We start from the raw sequence: 19277 nt of genomic DNA, 5'->3' as shown, positions 1-19277 counted from the left end.
AATACATGACTCAAATACCACAGCCATTAAGAAGCTCATTCAGCACATGCAAAAACACAGATATCAACCATCAATTATAACAATTCTCTAATGATATCAAAATCCATTGGCTAAAATAACTGTCAAAATGAAATAAAATTAAAGAATAAACTATTAGTTTTTCAAAGTAGCAAAACATACTGTCTTGTCTTTCTGATGTAATTTCAGACATACCTTTCACTTCATCACACTGCATACCAATGTTGAAATCTATTCCTTCATCTACTTGTGGCATCATGGTTTTCTCTTTCCTTCCAATCCCAGTTGCATTCTGTTTCAGGAGAGTTACTTGTATATTTGGTGGATTTGAACATGGAGAATGAAGGGAAAATTTCAGATCAACATGGCCAATGCAGCAACTACGTGGGAGTGTTATTTCAAACACATGTTCATCCCATGTGGTACTAACAAAGAAAAAAAATACCCAATTGGTGATTATATTCTGCAATAGTGCATGTCTATTATCTACATATAAACATAAAACTTCACAAATCAATAACAAACAAAGAATCCTACACATTTGGAATAATTTTTTTCCTGGTATATGACTGCATTGTTAAGTTATGATGTTCACAAATAATCTAACATTTGCAAAGTGTGCTTCAACAAGGTTGTATATTTACTACTGACCAGTGGCACTTCAGCTGTTATACACTGATATTTATATAGGCCTATTTTCACTTGTCAAGAAGAGTATATAATTTATGTTCAAATAGATGGAAGGACTGGTGACAAGATGCTTGCCCCCTTTTCCCTTGTGTAACAGTTAATCCTCTTTCTTTTTTGTTCCAATAACCTCTAATTTTCTCTAAGTGTCAGTTTGTTTCTTCTGTACATTGCGCTCCTGTTTTATTTTTTTCTGTATTTAGATAATTCCAAGTTTCATACCTCTTACAGCCTCTGTTATTTCTGATTCTTGAATTGACTTCCCAAAAGTTTGTCATTACATCTGATATTTTCCAGTTGTTCTGTGATATTTCTCCGTTATTTCTAATTTTCCAACCACCCTTTGTAACATACACATAATTTTTCTACTAACGCTTATTTCTAGTGTGTCTAATGCATTTACCTTCTAATCCATTGTTAACCTCACACGCATATAAGAAATACAGGTTGAAGCAACATGGTTTCACACTCCTACGTATTTATTTCTTATACTAGATAATGTTTACTAAACCGTTTGCTCTTTCCATTTTGATCATTCATTCATGTGTTACAGAATTTTCAAATGCATTTCCTAACACTATTTCACCAAGGTATTTGAACCTTGATCTTATCTATGTCACCTATTTCTATTACTGCATACTTGAGTGTATTTTTATTGCCACTTCCTTTTATATTTCTGGCTGGATCTTTTACCAACAGTAATTTTTTGCCTCTTAGTGCCCAATCTGTAACAAGCCACTTCTGTAACCTGGTAAAGCTTCCACAAAGCCCTATGCTACAACACAGTGCACTGTGTCTCTTTGGCCCCTATGTTTAACACTGCACCTGAGGGTGAAGCCCTGCAAGTACATTCAACCCATGGGCCTCCTGTAATTGCCACTGATATTTATATTGGCAGCTTATTACACTTTATTGTGATGCTCTGCCAAATCCGAAACTGACAACAGCTCCCTCCAGAAACACACTTTAACATACAACACTACAATTGTTCTTAAGAAATGAAAAACACGCTATGAAAATAAATAGCTCTTAAAGACGTAGAAATGAAATATCAATATGAAATTTTTAAGACTTACGCATCATTCTGCAATCTCCAGGACCGCGTAAGCTGCAGGTCATCACCCTGCTGCAAATGTTGAGGATGCCTGCGCTGTTTCTGTGCCTGCATTATCTCACTCCAACAGGGTGGCACTGCAGCTGCATAGCAAGGTGTTAAGTTTTCAAATAAAGTCAGCTCGTAGAGCTGTTGCAGGTCCGACATACTGAGCTCCGTTTTATTTGCCAGTAACTGGCTGCTGCCGGAACTGAAAAATACAGGGATAATACACTTTAAAACAACACTACTAGAAAAACTGGAAAGCAGAAGATATCAGCAGTAATTGATAGATCACTGATGATAAGAAGGTTTTCATTTACAAACACAAACGAAATTTGAAAAAGAACCTAACATGAAAAGAGCTTTCAAAGCATGCTAAAGTTTTGCTGTTGCATCTACGATATTATACTGTAACAACATAAAATGAAAAAAAGTTCAGCTGATAGTGACGGTGTTGTGTGCTGATATTTTCAGTGGAATAATAAAACAGCCCACCAGGTTAGAGTTCTTGTTTCACGACAGCATTTCAATATTCATGAACATCAAAAGAATTAGTAGTCTTGTGTCATAATGTCATAAGTGTTACGACAGATCCCTTTCTGTAGTTGAGGCTGACAATGCACACTCAACTCTGCGATAGTCAGTTGGTGTAGTAAATTTTCATACTCAGTACTGGGTCAGCAAGACCAAAACTCTCCATGTCTCTTGGAGTGAGGACATTTGGCACTGTTGATGGAGATCTGACCCTCAGCAAGGACATTAACTTCAGTGGTTCCCTTCAAGCCAGTCAGAAGATTAGGCTATATGGCAGCAACGGGTTTCACCCTCTTCCCCACAAAAAGACTTGCACTAAATAGTACACACACTCATTAAGTCACTTACACTAGATAGATAATGCCTAGTACACAACATTCACACTTTTTGAAGGGAAGCTGTCATGCTGTGCAAATAAATAAAATCTTCCAATTATGTAGCTGAAATGCCCTTCAAGGTCACCCCCTCATCAATGCCAAATGGCTTTATGTACTTTACAGAAATGTGGAATGATTTAAAAATCAAATAAAAATCTGACAGTAATAGAGAAATTATAGCTTTGTCAACACCCTCAAACAATTTAGTACTTTATCTGTCCTTAGCAACCACAACAGTAGTTGTTAAAAAAAAAAATATAGCTACCAGTTGCACAAAAGAAATTTTACTTCTTGGCCAGTTTCAAGCACTTGTGTCCTCCTTCAGAAAAATATACCACAAATAAGTACAAGATGGGTAAGAATATTACAATTTTGCAAGTATAAAAATTTGAAGGTAAAGGTTAGTTGGTTGGTTGGTTAGTTGGAGGGGATGCTGGGAGGAGGACCAAACAGCGAGGTCATCTGTCCCATCAGATTAGGGAAGGACGTGGAAGGAAGTTGGCCGTGCCCTTTCAAAAGAACCATCCCAGTTTTTGCTAGAAGTGATTTAGGGAAATCACAGAAAACCTAAATTAGGATGCCTGGACGCGGGTTTGAATTGTTGTCCTCCCAAATGCGAGTACAGTGTGCTAACCACTGCACCACCTCACTCGGTAAGGCAGGTAAGATGAAGAGATGGTACATACCAAGAATTACATCACCATCAGTGAGTGTCAAAAATAAACAGGTGTATGCAACTTGATACTGTAGTCCGAAAAAAATACAAGAACCATGTTTAATACAATAATAAAATGTGCCATTGCAAAAAGAGCTTATAAGTGCTCACACATGGATAATAGTGCATGTACAAATATGGTATAAGGAAATCAATCAACAATTGCAGACATTTATGCAAGAACAGGAGCTAAGCAGCTAATGACAAGTGTATCTTGAGGTTGGTCTCAGAGTAGGGGTAAAAGTAACACAAAATAATAAAACAAAAATCTTACGTAACTGCAGTTGCCATGAAATACAAATTAAAAATAAGTGCACATTACCAGCATATTAACTAATATATAAAATCCTACATATTAATGATAAATAAAATAAGTTAATACAAATGGCATGTGGCAATATGGATGGGAAATTTTCTTCCCTACATGCAGACGGTTAGTTATAGGCCCTATTAATTTTCATAGGTAGGACATAGTTATTCGGTAGGTTACAGTCACTGCTACAACTGTGACTGCAGGTACATTCAGTAAGTTTCAGTCAGTAAGTTGCAATCAGTGTGTTAGTTTCAATAGTTTTCAGAAAGTTGTTGGACTTTGCTACGTACAGCCAGTAAATCATTAGTTACACACTACAGTTTGGCCATACAGTGTTGCATTTAGTTGCTGTTGGCCATATACAGTTATATTTAAACAGCTGTTCACAGCTATAGTAAGTCAACCTTTTACTGTTTGGTACATTTGTTACATATAGTTAACTTTATCTTTTTTTTACACAGCTTTTTTAGTATAAGTTGATCATCGATAGTTACAGGTTGTGCGTCATCAACAGTTACAAGCAATGATCTATTTTCAGTTGCGATTGGTTAGCCACTTACGTTAGCATTTATTATTACAGACACTAAGCCATCCACAACTTACAAGATAATTTTGCTTCAGGTGGTTAGTTATATACAAGCAATCAGCTACACACATTCTTTTCTTTCTGACATCAGTATTTACAGTTAACAAGCACATCACCCATACTGTTTCAGCTAGTCAAATCTATTACACTTAATGCATACAATTAGTGTGAAAGGAACTATATAATTATTTCATGAAACATATTTAGGACCGTGTGTACATTCTTGAACTAGTTATTTCACTGTATCAGAAGTATACAACTGTGCCCACATTTATATTATCCTATAGTTATTTTTGACCATTTTGGCTACTGATCCAGAAATGTTTCTCTACTTACTTCAGTTATCGCTTTTGGCCCCTTGGTGCATTTTGCATGTTGTTTGCATACCCATATTTCATGCTAATGATGTGTCTACACCAGTTCAGTGACCTTTTATAAAGCTTACCACATAACTCCTATGAATGTCACTATTTATAACTGTTTAGCGACCGTATTCACAACCATGCTTGTATTCTAGTACTAGTTGTTTCGCTGTAACGGAAGTATACAATTGTGCCGTCACTTCCTCTCCTCTACAGTTATTTTCTGACTCATCAGATTAGCTACTGATTGAGAAATTCTCTCCACTTACTCCAGTTTCAGCTTCCAGCCTTATGATATACTTCACACTTTGTTTCTACTGACAGGTTCCCTGCTAGCAAACTTCTGATTTCACTGTATCTGTTTCAGCAATAAGTTGCTTAACTTCCCATCCATAGTGCCACACATATCATTTGTATTAACTTATTTTACATATCGTTAATATGTAGGATTTTATATATTAGTTAATTGGATGGTTATGTGCACGTACATACTGAAACATAACAGCTAGGACCTTAACACTTCTTTAAAGTTCGTTATCAGCAATTTTTCATTCACATTAATTAGTTGAACAGCTAACAGCATGTCAACAACAATCCTAAGCATAACCAGATATGGGCAATATCAGTAATACTACACTTTAGGCATTGTGATCATGAAATAAATCTACACAATGTATTCCTTATATCTCAAGTAGACACCGTAATTGGCTGAAATGTTTAAAACTATTCTATTCTCTTAATATTGCTAAAATTCTCCTACCATCATTGTTGATAACACATGTAAAACAGAAATGATTTGAAAGTATTTAAAATTAGTAAATTCAGTTACAATTATTATCCACGACACACAGTTAAAAATTAATGTAATTCAAAAAACAAAGAACAAAATTCAATTAAAATAAGATTTTAACTCTGTAAGCACAAATCATTATCTTATCTGTCAGATTCAATTTTGAAAATATCGAATTACTGAAAAGAAGCACATTTTAATTAAAGCTACCTAGGAAACCTGTTAGGAAGAATTTATATGATATATCTTACGAATAATCCACTAAAATGTACTGGTCTGACCTTGGCACCCACAGCTAAAGCTTACTGGATTAACAGTCTTTTTGTTGTGCCTATCTGTGGCTCAACATCTCAATTATATGATGGGTAACGATCTACCCTTTTCATAATATTGTCATTAAAATGTTATATGTACCATTATATTTATGTATCTCACTATGTTCACTGTGAATGAAATTGCTCTGTAGCAAAATTCATGTTATGTAATGTCATTTTATTTTATGACTTGTTCAGTGTTATTTAATGTACTGTTATCTGTCAAAATTCATTGTAATCTCTAATTTTCTGTTTTTAACAATTTTGTCATTGTAGCAAAATGTGCAAAAGACCTACGTCAGTTTCACTTGAAGTATCAATGCGGCACCTGTGCCAATCAATTTAGCAAACATGTAATCAATTCTAAAAGGCACACACTGTGCCAACTTTGTACAGTTGTACCTCAAAATAAACAAGACAGAAACTCAAAATTGTATGTGGCACAAATTGATATGGCCATTACTACCCACTTGGTCAAAGTTTGTAAACCAAGACTTCGGCTTATTCAGAACAGCAGCAAGATCAACTTTTTGCAGCAGACAACATAGGTTTAAATATTTGATAGCAGTCGAAGAACATTTTATGGGGGCACTTCTCAATATTTGTTTCTGTTTTATGGCAACTACAGTGGTGTAAATTTCTGCTCTATTATTTTATCTTCCTTTTACTCAGACTGCGAGATCAACCTAAAGTTACGCAACTCATTAGCCGACTTGCTCCACTCCTTGCATGATCTCTGCACTTGTTTGGTTTCCTTTATCATATTTGTACATGTTCTTTTCACATAAACACATTTTATTATTGTATTACATACTGTTCTCGTAGTTTTTTAGAAGTACAGTAAAATGCTGCATACACTTGTTGTTGCTTTGTTTTGTTTTTTTTTTTCACTCACTAATAATGCAGTAATTCTAAGTAAATTTTTATACTTCTTAAATTTAATATTATTAGCTAGGTAGTACTTTTTTATGGTATATTTTTCTGCACAGTCTTCTGAAGAAGGGCACTAAGCACCTGAAACCAGTGAATAAATAAAATTTCTTTTGCGGAATTGCATGGATTTCCCAAGCGCAATTCCCTGATATTTCCAGACAAGTTTTAGCATTTTCCCCTTACAATGTTTGGATTCAAGGGTAAGTACAGACATAAGCTGAAAAACAAATTTAAGGACTTCTTTTGTAATTAACTGTTTTTAGGTGGAGAAAGAGCTAAATGGTATGTGTGTTTCATTAAGACCACCGATTTATTTCAATAAAACAACACACATTTGGTGACAAAAATACACATTTCATTGGAGTCTGAAGACAGATTTAAAATACCTTCACTGACTTCAGAAAAAACCTTAGAAAAAATAGGCCTCTTGAAAGAAGTGTACAAGGCAGGGTAGAGATGTGTAAACCAACACTACAGGTGACTGCCAATAAAATGTTGGTTCTACTATGTTCTTTATTGTTGGTTATTACCCACTGTGTTATGTCTATTATTTTACAGGTATTGTTTGGTATTTCTTTCATGAAATACATAAGTACATAGTGTACAAACTGACAATGACTGCCACAATTTTATGCTCGTTATTGTCCATTCTTTGTAATATATAAACTCTTTCAAAGTGCCAAAATGTACTAGAAGAAATAAAATGTCTGTAAAACGCCACACTGTACAGTACTTCCAGTGACACAGTCGCAATACCTGAACTCCATTGCCTGTTGCCTCTGGGCTGCCAAGGAGCACCACAGTCCTGGGTCCATGGATAAACCATAAAAATCTTCCACATTATGCCACACACAAACAGACCTGGCCTGCGAGCAGACTGGTGAGATTAGATCCAATGGGCAGGGCCTGTATATTAGTGGGAAATGATGGGCTTCAGATTGGCAGGCCCAATCCGTTAGAGATACCCCACAAAAATGGCCTGTGGTTCTGGCCCTTCATAGAAGTCCACTTGTACAACTAGCTATTCACGTGTCACAGACACCATGTTGATGAAATGAGACTGTAGTGCAACAGATAACTTGCACAAATACTCTGAGAATCAATACTAATGAAGATAGGTAGCACATAGAAAAGACAATCACACTCTCACAACTAAATTTTTGGCCAGAGCCTTTGTCAGAAAACGAAACACACACACACACACACACACACACACACACACACACACACACACACTCACTCACTTTGACACAACTCATGCAAAAATGATTGCCACTCCCATCTGCTGTGTCAACAGTCTCTGAGAATCAGATCCAAACAAACGACTCCTCATATGTCCCTGCCTCTCACTGACAGCTGCTCGGCTAGCGGCAAGAAGTGACTGCAAGCTGAGAGGGATGGTAGAAAGGAAAGAAGCAGTAAGAATGAGAGAGTAGGAAAGCGGGCTCATGTACTCAGCTGCGCCCAGCCAGCAAAGATGCATGACATCTCAGTAAACAATTTAATCTGCTGACACAAAAATTAATTTTCTCCAGTGTTTTTTTTTCCTCCAAATTTCCCTGATTTACCAAACACATTTGAAATTCCCTGATTTCAAGAATTTGTGGCAACCCTGAACTGATTTTTTTCAAAAATTTCAACAACAAACGACCCCAAAAATAATTACAATAAATCATAATAATAAGTAACAGAGTTAAGCCAAAACAATGACAGCTTGTAACAAACCTGGATGATGCGAATCCAGTGGGGGAGGGTGCTCGAACAGGTTCTGCAACATCAGCAGCTGGTGCTGCACTAGAAGGTCCTGCGGCATCTTGCATGCTAAATGTTGACCTCAGCTGTGTAGCAGAGGTACTAGGCATCATATAACTTTCCGATTGATCATCTTCACATTCCTCTGTGAAGCCTTCATCACTCATCACAAAGAAATGGATACTTCCTTTCTCTGTGCAAACACACAGCCTTTCCAGACCTTAATAGCATAAACAAAAGATCAAGTTTCGAAACAAAACACACATACCCACAATAAAAAAGAAACAGTACAACAACAGTTTTGTATTGACACAAATATGAATGGAAACATAAGTATATATGTGAATGTGAATGCACATGAACCTGAGAGCAAGCACATTCGTCGTCAAGGTTCTGGTCGACTACCGTAAGAGGGCCCTGGTCTGTGTTTGTAAAGAGGGTGCATGAGCAGTAACAATGAGAGCAGAGGCAAGTCGTCAGGGGATAAGGACCACTCACAGGTGCAATTTTGGGCTGAGCTGCCAGCGTTGATGGTCGTGTACATGAGGTGTGCTCACTTTTGTGAATGAATGGTGTGTGTTTTTCTCACTTTCCCTGATGAAGGCCATGGCCGGAAGTGTCTTTTTTAATTGTGGCTGTCTGCAACTTAATGTGTCATCTTTACAATAAGCAGCAATTTCTCTTTTCCTACATTGTTCTGTTAAAATACGTTTCACTGCAATGAATCCATAGAAATTGCAATAACTGCAATCTCTGTAAACGCATAAAAGGTTTGGATTTATTAATATAACTCTATAGGTGATACAGAATCTGTCCCAAAGGCCTTTCTTTCCCCAAATGGATCGAGATGTTGCACCATGGACAGCAGTACGAATGGTAACAGACTGGAAACAGTTTTGGGGAAGTGAAACTTTATGAATAACCAAACAGTAAGAGCCTTTGAGAGTGAGTATGTGAAGTGTCCACACAGATTTTCATACCTAGAAACATACAGTGCAAATAGTTTCAACACGAAAAACGAGATTAAAAGCACTACTCTTTCCTTTTATCACTCTGTGAACTCTCCACTATTTGCAAGTATAGATGTAGACAAAAAGTCCTTACTGTCAGTCATCTTTCCTAAATCACCCCACATTACTCCACCTACAGCAATTCATACAATACTATGCGTTTAAATGACTGTGCAAATAATGCTGATGGCTCTGACACAGTTTGTAGCTAATGCAGTCGTATGCAGTGAGATTGTAGCATTACAAAATTGTTGAACAATGCAGGAGAACTGCAGATCAACACTTTTAGCAAAGACAGACAGCTGGCCAACAGAAACCAACTCATTACATTAACAAGTATGTAAAAAGCCTGGCAGCTTTACAACACCATTGATGAGTAATCACTGGAAAATCAGACACAGCCATAAAATACGCAAAGGTATTCATCCAAAGTAACTTAAGATGAAACAACCATACAAATCTAGTTGTCAAAGGTACAGATTCACTGGACAAGTAATGTGGATAGAGGTTACTTACAAAAATATTTTCCTATCTATCATATTGTCTGCCAATCTGGAAAACATACGAAGCCGGTTCAGTGGAAGAGAGATAAAATTCAAATGACAGTATCACACTTCACTGCTGGTTTGTTTCTGCAGAGCATCAAAGAAATGTTCGGCAGTCACTAGTGGATGGTATTACAAGACAACTGCCGTGATCATATGTAGAAAAGTAAGTAAGTAAGTAAGTAACAGTAATGGAAATTTCTGGATGGAGCAATACATAAAATGGAGCACAGAAACACATAAGAGGAAACAGCATTCACACTATCTTTCGAATAATGCTCCTTTTCTAGCCCAAGTACAAGTCTTGCCATGATCACAAGAATATGTGTTGGGTGAATGTGTGTACTTGTGCTAGAAAAAGAGGTACTGCTCAATAGTTAGTGTGAATGCTGTTTCTTGTTACATGTTTCTGTGCTCCACATGTTACTCTTCTACAGGTGAATCGTTGACTTTCCCTTATTTTACATGAAGTAGGATGTGTGTAAGTCACTTAACAATCAACAAACACTGAGAATGGGCATTGAGGAGGCCGAGTTGGAAAGACCTATGTTGATCAATGTTGTTGTTGCTACTGGGAATTACAGATATTAAATTCAATGTCCCTCGTGTAACAATGTCAATCGGAGAAAGGAGCCAGCTTTGAGCTTTTCAAATAGTATTTGTTACAGTTTAAAACTAACATGAACTAACAAATGTTTCATGTAAATGATACAAACCATTTTGCCAAAGAAGAGACCATAACGCCTGCCTGGGGTACAGGAAGCACACACTTTTACAATGAGGCTACAGTGCCTACTCACACTGTGTTATTGTTTGCCCAAAATGATTAGTGCACATACTAATTTGTCTAATTACTTCCAGTTTCCACCAGTTTAGAACTACAAAGTTGTGAGGTCACGAGGAAAAATTAAATGGTTTAGAATTTAAAAAAAGCAGCTTTCAAAGAAAGCACAGTTCTTGGAAGCGTAAAATCCAGTATACGCTTTGTATATTGCCATCAACAAAATAAATACTAGTTCACCTAAATGAAACTATAAAAAAATATGGTTAACTTACTGTTGCAGTAAGCTGCCGAAACATATCTGGTACCGCTCTTCTCAGGCACAGCAACTGCAACTGTCCTCAAGTTAACAAGACTGGCAATTCTCACACTCCCATCTCTGCAAATCAGTGCTGCCAATCCCTGAGGCATACCCTTGACTGGACTACTGGGAATTTCTGGTCTCGAACTCTCATCCCGTTCTGCCAATGGAAGCAACGTAACTTCGGTGGGGCATTCTCCTATGTCACTTAACAATCGAACAGCCACTGGTTCTTCATCCAGTCGAATCGCTTCTCCTGCACTTCCACTTAGGTCAAGTGAGTAGACCAACAGTGCTCCTGCAACTGATGCGCTGTCCTTGCCACGAGTGCTGCTCCTGGTTGTGCTACCTCTGGCTGTGTAAGAAGGGTCATGTCTCGGCCCATCAGGTGGTTCTTTTGGCAACTGCAATCAATATTACACAGTTACTTTTCAGATGACTTCATTCCTCTGAAAGCTTTGGCAACACACTCCTACACAACGTGCCCAACTAACAGCACATATGTTATAGAGAATAATAATATAAATTCCAAGATGGGAACACTAAATACAATGAGGATAAAAAACTCTGTGTCTGCAGTCAAATGATTTATGGTGCAAAGATATACTGGCACAGGGACTTAACTAGTTTTAAAGTTACCACTCTCTTCCTAGAACAAGAACACAAATTCATATACAGGCACCCAAACACCTCCTCTTGCAGCCATCATGGCACTGTCTGATAAGAAACTAGTGTGTTTCGTGTCAGTGTGAAGGGATGGTACTTAAACTATAAAAAGAACAGTTACCTTTCCTCATTTTCATTTATCGTCCGTTATATGGGTTGAATAATAAGACATCATTATAGTTTTCAGAATGAATCATGTAATGAACTGATGTAAAGAAGTGCATTAAGCGACTCTCTCTCTCTCTCTCTCTCTCTCTCTCTCTGTCTGTGTGTGTGTGTGTGTGTGTGTGTGTGTGTGTGTGTGTGTGTGTGCGCGCGCGCTTTGTTTTATTTATCAATGTCAGAAATACAGACAAAGATACATAGATCACTTTTATGACAAATTACATTCACGTAATTACAACAATGCAATGCTGAGAAGAAACAAAAAAAGAATGGAAATAATTTCTTCAAATGACAACAAAAAATGACAGACCGCAACGTAACTAATAAACATTGCTGAAATAAACTGCACAATTTAATACTATCCATCTAGTGATGGACAACATCTATAGCACTTTTATTCATTAGCACCTATTAACATTTTGTACAAAATGACCTGTATGTAGTGGTAGTCTGATCACAATCTCACACAGCTGATTTTATATTGGAAATCCAACTTACCATATTTCCCTTGTATTTATGAACACACGAGTGCAGCCTATTCAAGATTTTTCCCATGTACCACAGACAGACATGTTGAGGTGAAATGATAAAGTGTTTGTTTCAGCAATGTAAGCAAGTCTTTCCGCTTGTATCTAATGCAAACTGCGCCAGCCTAAAGCTTGGGTGAACAGAGGCACTTTAGGAAGCTGTTTGCAAATTTCGATTTGGTATTAATACAGGGTGTTAAAATAAAAAAATTATCCAATATATCAGGTGACAATCGTATGCATCAAAACAAGAAAAAAAGTCTCACAACACTGGGTCCTATAAAGCATACCTTCTGACATATTACCACTGACATATTACCACTTGTTCAGAGGAGGTGCTCAACATTATGTCCATTCATTTCAATGCTTGTCTCTGCACTTTGGTGTAAGAACTCACACGCTCTTTGAATTTGCCCTGGTTGGTTCTAAACGTGCTGAGATGCACAGAAGATACAATTATATGATGTCTGCATATCATTTATTTCAGTGGCATAGACCAGTTACTTCATGCGTCCCCATAACCAGAAGTCTCGTGGATTTAGATTTGGGGAACATGCAGGCCAAGGTATGGCACCTCCACGGCCTATCCATCGGTTTACAAATGTACTCATCAGGTGCCAATGCACAATGCAGAGACAATGTGCAGATGCATCATCTTGCAAGAACCATATCTGTAGTCCATCCTGACACGACACGTCCTCCAGAAAGATAAGCAATACATTCTTCAGAAACCATGATTATGAGCCCCGGTTAATCTCTGTGATAGCACATATGGCCTTGGTAACCTATCACCAAGAATGCTACCCATACACTGATTGAGAATCGATCCTGATGCCTTGTTTTATGAACCGAAAGGGGACTTTCATCAACCCAAACATGCTGATTATGGAAATTTACAATGCTATCTCCTGTAAAACCTGCCTCAAAAGTAAACAAAATGTTGGAGGAAAATTGTGGATCTGCACCACACTGCTGGAAGAACCACTGGCAGAAATACACTCTGGCAGGATGGTCTTGTGCCCTAAGTGCCTGAATGTGCTGAACATAATACAGATACAACAATTGCTCATGAAGTACTGCCCAGAACAGAGGATGACTAACACCTTCAGCTACTGCTATTTGTCGCAGAATGGTACCAAGGTTGTTGTCCACTGCACCTAGAGCACACTTCTATGTTACGTCATGCGAACTGAATGAGCTCTTCCACTGTCTACTTTGATGGGAGCTACGGAACCTGCTTCCCCAAGACACTGGAACAATTGGCTTAACATCTTGAAAGATTGTATCCTGTGTGCTGGAAATATTTCAGTGAACAGGTTATGGGCTCCCAGATTAATTCCATCTGCTGAACCATAGCAGTAAATCATATCCATCATTTTGGATGTGGAATAAACAGCCTCCATTGCTAGGTTGTGTCAGAGTATCTACAAGAGAGATAACATGTAGTGCACCACGAACAGCACAATAACATGTACTTTAAACATGACCTGTAAGTAGGCCAAACATCAAGGTAAGCACCTGAAGGTAGCAGAAATGTACACGGGCAGAAACAGATGTAACAGGACTACAGAACAATCACACAATGTAAATGAAACAACTCACTGCAGACCTCTGAGCCAACAAATGTTCGCACTAATACTGTACAGCAATATCCCAGCACACTGTTATGCCTCGTATGACAACATTGTGCAACAATGGTGCTCGAATCTGCAACGGCATGTTCATATGTTCATGATGCTGTCCTATCTCACATTATTCCACACAAGGGGTTGTAATTAACGTTACTTATCAGGTAGTCATTTGTAGTAGGACAAGCAATGAATTACCATGGATGACATCACAAGAGTAACTCCTATGAATATGTGTTCATGCGTCACATGTCAGAACATACGCTTTGTAGGACCAAACAATGGAAAACCCAGGATGGAATGTCGGAAAGGGAGCTTTCGGCCAACATGGGCTTTGCCGAAAATATACACACACACACACACACACACACACACACACACACACACACAAACACACACACACAAATCACAGTTTCTGGCTGCTGAGCAGAAGCTGATTTGTAGCCCAGATGGATTAATTTTTGGGAATACTTTTGAACTGTACTAATAATTTTGTCTTAAGATTCTGGGTTCTTCTCCTTAATAGTGATGGTCTCATCAAAATTAGCATAGCTAACCTCTTTGAAGTTGTATTTGCTCCAAAATTTAACAGTCTAAGGCAGAACAGCTGTTGTAACATAAATGAAACTGAGCAATGGAAAGTCTAGGATGAAACAGCAAATTGCTGCTTCACGGCCACTGTGCCCACCTATGACAGTCTCTGTACCTGACATCGGATGGGCAGCAATCAAGCTTGTAGTGAGATGGGGAGGGGGAGGGAGGGAGGGAGGGGAGTTGGGAAGGATGAGGGAGGGAGGGGAGGAGGGGAGGGGAGGGGAGGGGAGGAGGGGAGGGGGATGGGATAGCTGGGTCGGGATGAGGGTAGATGCACATGCTGCCTGTGGAAGCATGGAGGATGTATTGGGGCCAGAAGAGGGGTGCTAGTTGTAGCATCAGGTGGGTGCTGGAGGAAACAAAACAAGTAGAGAACAGGAAGCAGGATTTATGTCATTTAAGTGTAGTACTGGAGTGGAATCAGGGAAGGGGATAGGCACGTGGAGTACAAGCTAGTGAAGGATGAGGCCAGAGCAGGTTACAGGTGTGAAGGATAAGTTGTAGAGTGTATTCCTACCTGGACAATTCAGAAAAGCAGGAGATAGTGGAAAGAATCCAGACAGTACAGGCTGTGAGGCAGTAATTAGAATGAACCACATTGTGCTGGGCACCATGTTCAATAACTGAGTGATCCAGCCACCTCCTGACCAGTTTGTCAGGTGCCATTCATGCAACACACTGCTTGTTAGTTGTTATGCCCACACAGAATACAGCACTGTGTTTCCATAAAGTCGGTAGATTAGATGGTTCTTTTTAACAAGTTTCCCTGCCTTTGTTTTATTTTGTTTAGTTTTAGGGTGCAAAAACAACTAGGGTCATACGCATTCATGTCAAAAATATAGAACACGAAGACAGAGAAGAGTTAAAAACAACTACACGTCAATCCCAATCAACATAAGAGAAAACAGCTAAAAACAGGGACATGGAGAAAGGTCTATAACATACACCATAGAGAAATGGAGCTCCAGAAATAAAATTTAAATTGCCTTCACCATATTGCTATGGTGGACAAAAAGTAAAATTGGTCAACAGCCCAAGTGTCGTTTGCTGAAATGGCCAATGACTCGTATGGCAAACCCAAATGGGAATGTGGAAGGTTAAAAAAATGGGCATTCCATTAGGAAATGGTAGGCACTTAAGAGTTGGGCACAAAGTGGTGAGGGAGCGCCACTTAACAAATGGCAATGGCTAAAAAAGGCAGTGCCCAATATGCAATCTAGGTGAAATGACCACCTCGCAGCATGAGGTCCGAGAGGAGATCGACCAAACAACTGGGGGAAGCTTAATAACCTGTAGATCATTCCCATGATGGAGGGAACAGAGGGGATTACTAAGTGACACCACCTCCTGATAGATGGCGGCACAGAGATCATCAGAGGGAATATAAGAACTAGTGGGCTGAGGTACTAGGTCTGCAAACTTGGCAGCAGAGTCAGCAGCCGCGTTTCCTGGCAGATCAACATGACCAGGAACCCACATAAACCTCACAGTGGCTTCATCAAGTGCGAGCAAGTGACAGATTTCCTGGACTGTTGCACTAAGGGATGGCAAGTGTACAGTGCACAGAGGCTTTGAAAGGTGCTGAGAGTGTCTGAGCAGATGACACAATTGAAAAGCCTATGTTGCTGGATGTACTCCGTGGCTTGATACAAGGCAAAGAGCTCTGCTGTAAATGCTGAGCAGTGTGCTGGAACGGGATACCAAAAACCGTCAGTGCCAATGATAAGGGTACACCCAATGCCATGGTCAGTCCGAAAGCCATCAGTGCACACAGAGGTACAATTGCAAAGGTCCATGCAAATATCATGAAACTGAAGGCGATAGAGCGAGGCTAGAGTAGTGTCCTTCATAAACAAATGAAGGCCAAGGTGAACACGGGCTGCCACACAAAGCCAATGTGGTGAAAGGTTTAGATGAAAATGATTTGGGTTAAGGGGGAGCTCGACATCATGGTCATCAGCACCCTGACGAAAAATCAACATGCTAGTGTCATGGGTGGGGATGAAGGCTGTCCCCACATGCGGAGCAGTTTATAATGTGAAACTTCCTGGCAGATTAAAACTGTGTGCCCAACCGAGACTCGAACTCGGGACCTTTGCCTTTCGCGAGCAAGTGCTCTACCATCTCAGCTACCAAAGCACGATCCACGCCCGGTCCCTCACAGCTTTACTTCTGCCAGTATCTCGTCTCCTACTTTCGCGGGAGAGCTTGTTATGTTTTGAAGGTAGGAGACGAGATACTGGCAGAAGTAAGGCTGTGAGGACCGGGCGTGAGTCATCCTTCGGTAGCTCAGATGGTAGAGCACTTGCCCGCGAAAAGCAAAGGTCCCAAGTTCGAGTCTCTGTCGGGCACACAGTTTTAATCTGCCAGGAAGTTTCATATCAGCGCACACTCCGCTGCAAAGTGGAAATCTCATTCTGGAGTTTATAATGTGTTAAAGTGTGAAAAGTCTACACCCACTAGGAAAGTTGCAGGTAACATGAAGTTAATTTGCCGGATCAAGAGCCAAATGCGTACTCTAGGAGGTAACAGAGAAGAGGGATGCGCCCCATACTGGCAGTCAAAGTAGCCTTTGAAGGAGGCGGCATAGTATGTGGCCACGCATGGCAGACAGATGGCATGCATACCTTCCAATGAAAAAGTCACAGTGGTAGGAAAGCAGTAGTTCAGCAGCTTCTGCAAACAGAGTCTCAAGCGGGTTAGCGTAAAAGGCGCCAGTGGCCAAATGGATGCCACGATGGTGGATAGTACTGAGATGGCGTAAGAAGGATGGATGTGCAGATGCGTAAACAAAGCACCCATAGTCTAGTTTCGAACAAACAAGGGACCGGTCCAAATGGAGGAGATTGGTTCGATCTGCACCTCAGGAAGTACCATTCAAGACACACAAGGACTCTGAGGTAAGGCAAGACATGTGCGATGTCCAAGAGTGTTTCCTATCAAGCATGAACCCCCAGGAATTTCACAGTTTCAAGGAACGGAAGAGTAACAGACCCACAATGTAAAGATGGTGGGAGAAACCAATTGTGTCGCCAGAAATTCATACAAACGGTTTTGTCAGTGCAAAAATGAAAGCCATTCTCAATGCTCCATGAGTAAAGACGATAGAGATATCACTGGAGACGCTGCTCAATGAGACAGGTCCGTGGAGAACTGCACCTCAACTACACATCAACAAAAAGGGAGCTGGAGATGCCTGACGGTAGACAGGCCATTATTGGGTTAATGGTGATAGCAAAGAGGATGATGCTGAGGATGGAAACCAGAGGCGCACCAGTTTCCTGGATAAAGGTGTCCGACAAGGCAGAATCAACAATGGACCTTGAAAACTCGGATCTGTAACAAATTCCTCAAGGAAATGGGGCAGGTGAGCACCGAAGCCCCACGTGTAGAGTGTACGGAGGAGAGGTGTCAGACTTTCTCCAAATCGAAAAACATGACCACAGTCTGGGATTTCCGCAGAAAACCATTCACGACATGGATGGACAAAGTGATGAGATGGTCAACTGCAGAACACTGCACTTGAAATCCACACTTGCAGTGGTTGGTAAATTGCATGACTCGAGCCACCATACCAGTCGGGCATGAGTCATATGTTCCATCATGTTGTAAACACAGCTAGTGAGAGAGATGGTGTGGTAGCTAGATGGAAGGTGTTTGTCCCTACCAGGTTTAAATATGGGTATGACAGTGGCTTCCCGCCAGCATCTGGGAAATATGCCCTCTGCCCAGATGTGGTTATGTGTATTAGGCAGAAAGTGCTTGCCCACAAAAGAAAAGTGCTACAACATCTGAGTGTGAACAGCGTCTGGCCCTGGGGCAGAGGATAATGATGAAGTGAGAGCATGATCTAGCTCCCTCACAGTAAAGGTGGCATTGTAGTAATGACAGTTCTGAGAAGAGAAGTGTATCGCCTGAGCTGCCTCTGCTCATTTCCAATAGAGACTGCAACAGATTGCAAAATTGTCAACGAAAAGGGAGCCGGAAGTGCTCAGTGGGTTCCTGAATAAAGGTGTCTCACAATGCAGAACCCATACACACCCTGAAAACTCGGTCTTTTATTGGATATCTGAAGGAAACAGTGCATGCGGCCATGGAAGCCTCACGTGCGGAGAGTATGGAGGATACTAGTCCTCCAGCAGGCGCTTTAGGCTTTCTCCAAATTGAAAAACGGCCACAGTCTGATAGTTTCACAGGAAACCTTGCACGACATGAGTTGGCAAAGTGACGAGATGGTCAACCGCAGAATGGGGTACTCAAAATCCACACTGTGCAGTTGTTAGTAAACCACAAGACTCGAGCCACCATCCCATCTGGGCATGAATCATACATTCCACCACCTCGCAAACACAGCTGGTGAGAGAAATGGGGCAGTAGCTAGAAGGAAGGTGCTTGTCCTTACCGGGCTTAGGTATGGGTATGACACTGGCTTCACACAAGCATCTGGGAAACGTGCCCTCTACCCAGACACGGTTTTATGTACGGAGTGAAAGTGCTACCCTGCAACAGAAAGGTGCTGCAATGTCTAAATGTGAACACTGCCCGGTCCTGGGGCAGAGGACAGGGATGAAGTGTAGCATGAT

At 40.1% G+C, this 19277-nt stretch overlaps 1 protein-coding gene across 3 annotated transcripts in view; it reads right to left on the bottom strand.

Annotated features, from left to right (window-relative positions):
- Positions 1–19277, bottom strand: part of LOC126335421 (baculoviral IAP repeat-containing protein 6-like) — a 311044-nt gene that overhangs the window by 235778 nt on the left and 55989 nt on the right. For all 3 annotated transcript variants that reach the window (XM_049998701.1, XM_049998709.1, XM_049998717.1), the window contains exons 11-14: positions 11089–11518; positions 8451–8697; positions 1782–2009; positions 214–443 (exon numbers count right to left, since the gene is read on the bottom strand). In XM_049998701.1, the coding sequence (XP_049854658.1) occupies positions 214–443; positions 1782–2009; positions 8451–8697; positions 11089–11518 (1135 nt within the window). The remainder of the gene's footprint in view (positions 1–213; positions 444–1781; positions 2010–8450; positions 8698–11088; positions 11519–19277) is intronic.

The sequence above is a fragment of the Schistocerca gregaria genome, chromosome 1, assembly GCF_023897955.1.
Source record: "Schistocerca gregaria isolate iqSchGreg1 chromosome 1, iqSchGreg1.2, whole genome shotgun sequence".
Lineage (NCBI taxonomy): Eukaryota > Metazoa > Arthropoda > Insecta > Orthoptera > Acrididae > Schistocerca > Schistocerca gregaria.
Note: the sequence above shows the minus strand (reverse complement) of the source record. Positions and strands in the feature narration are given on the sequence as shown.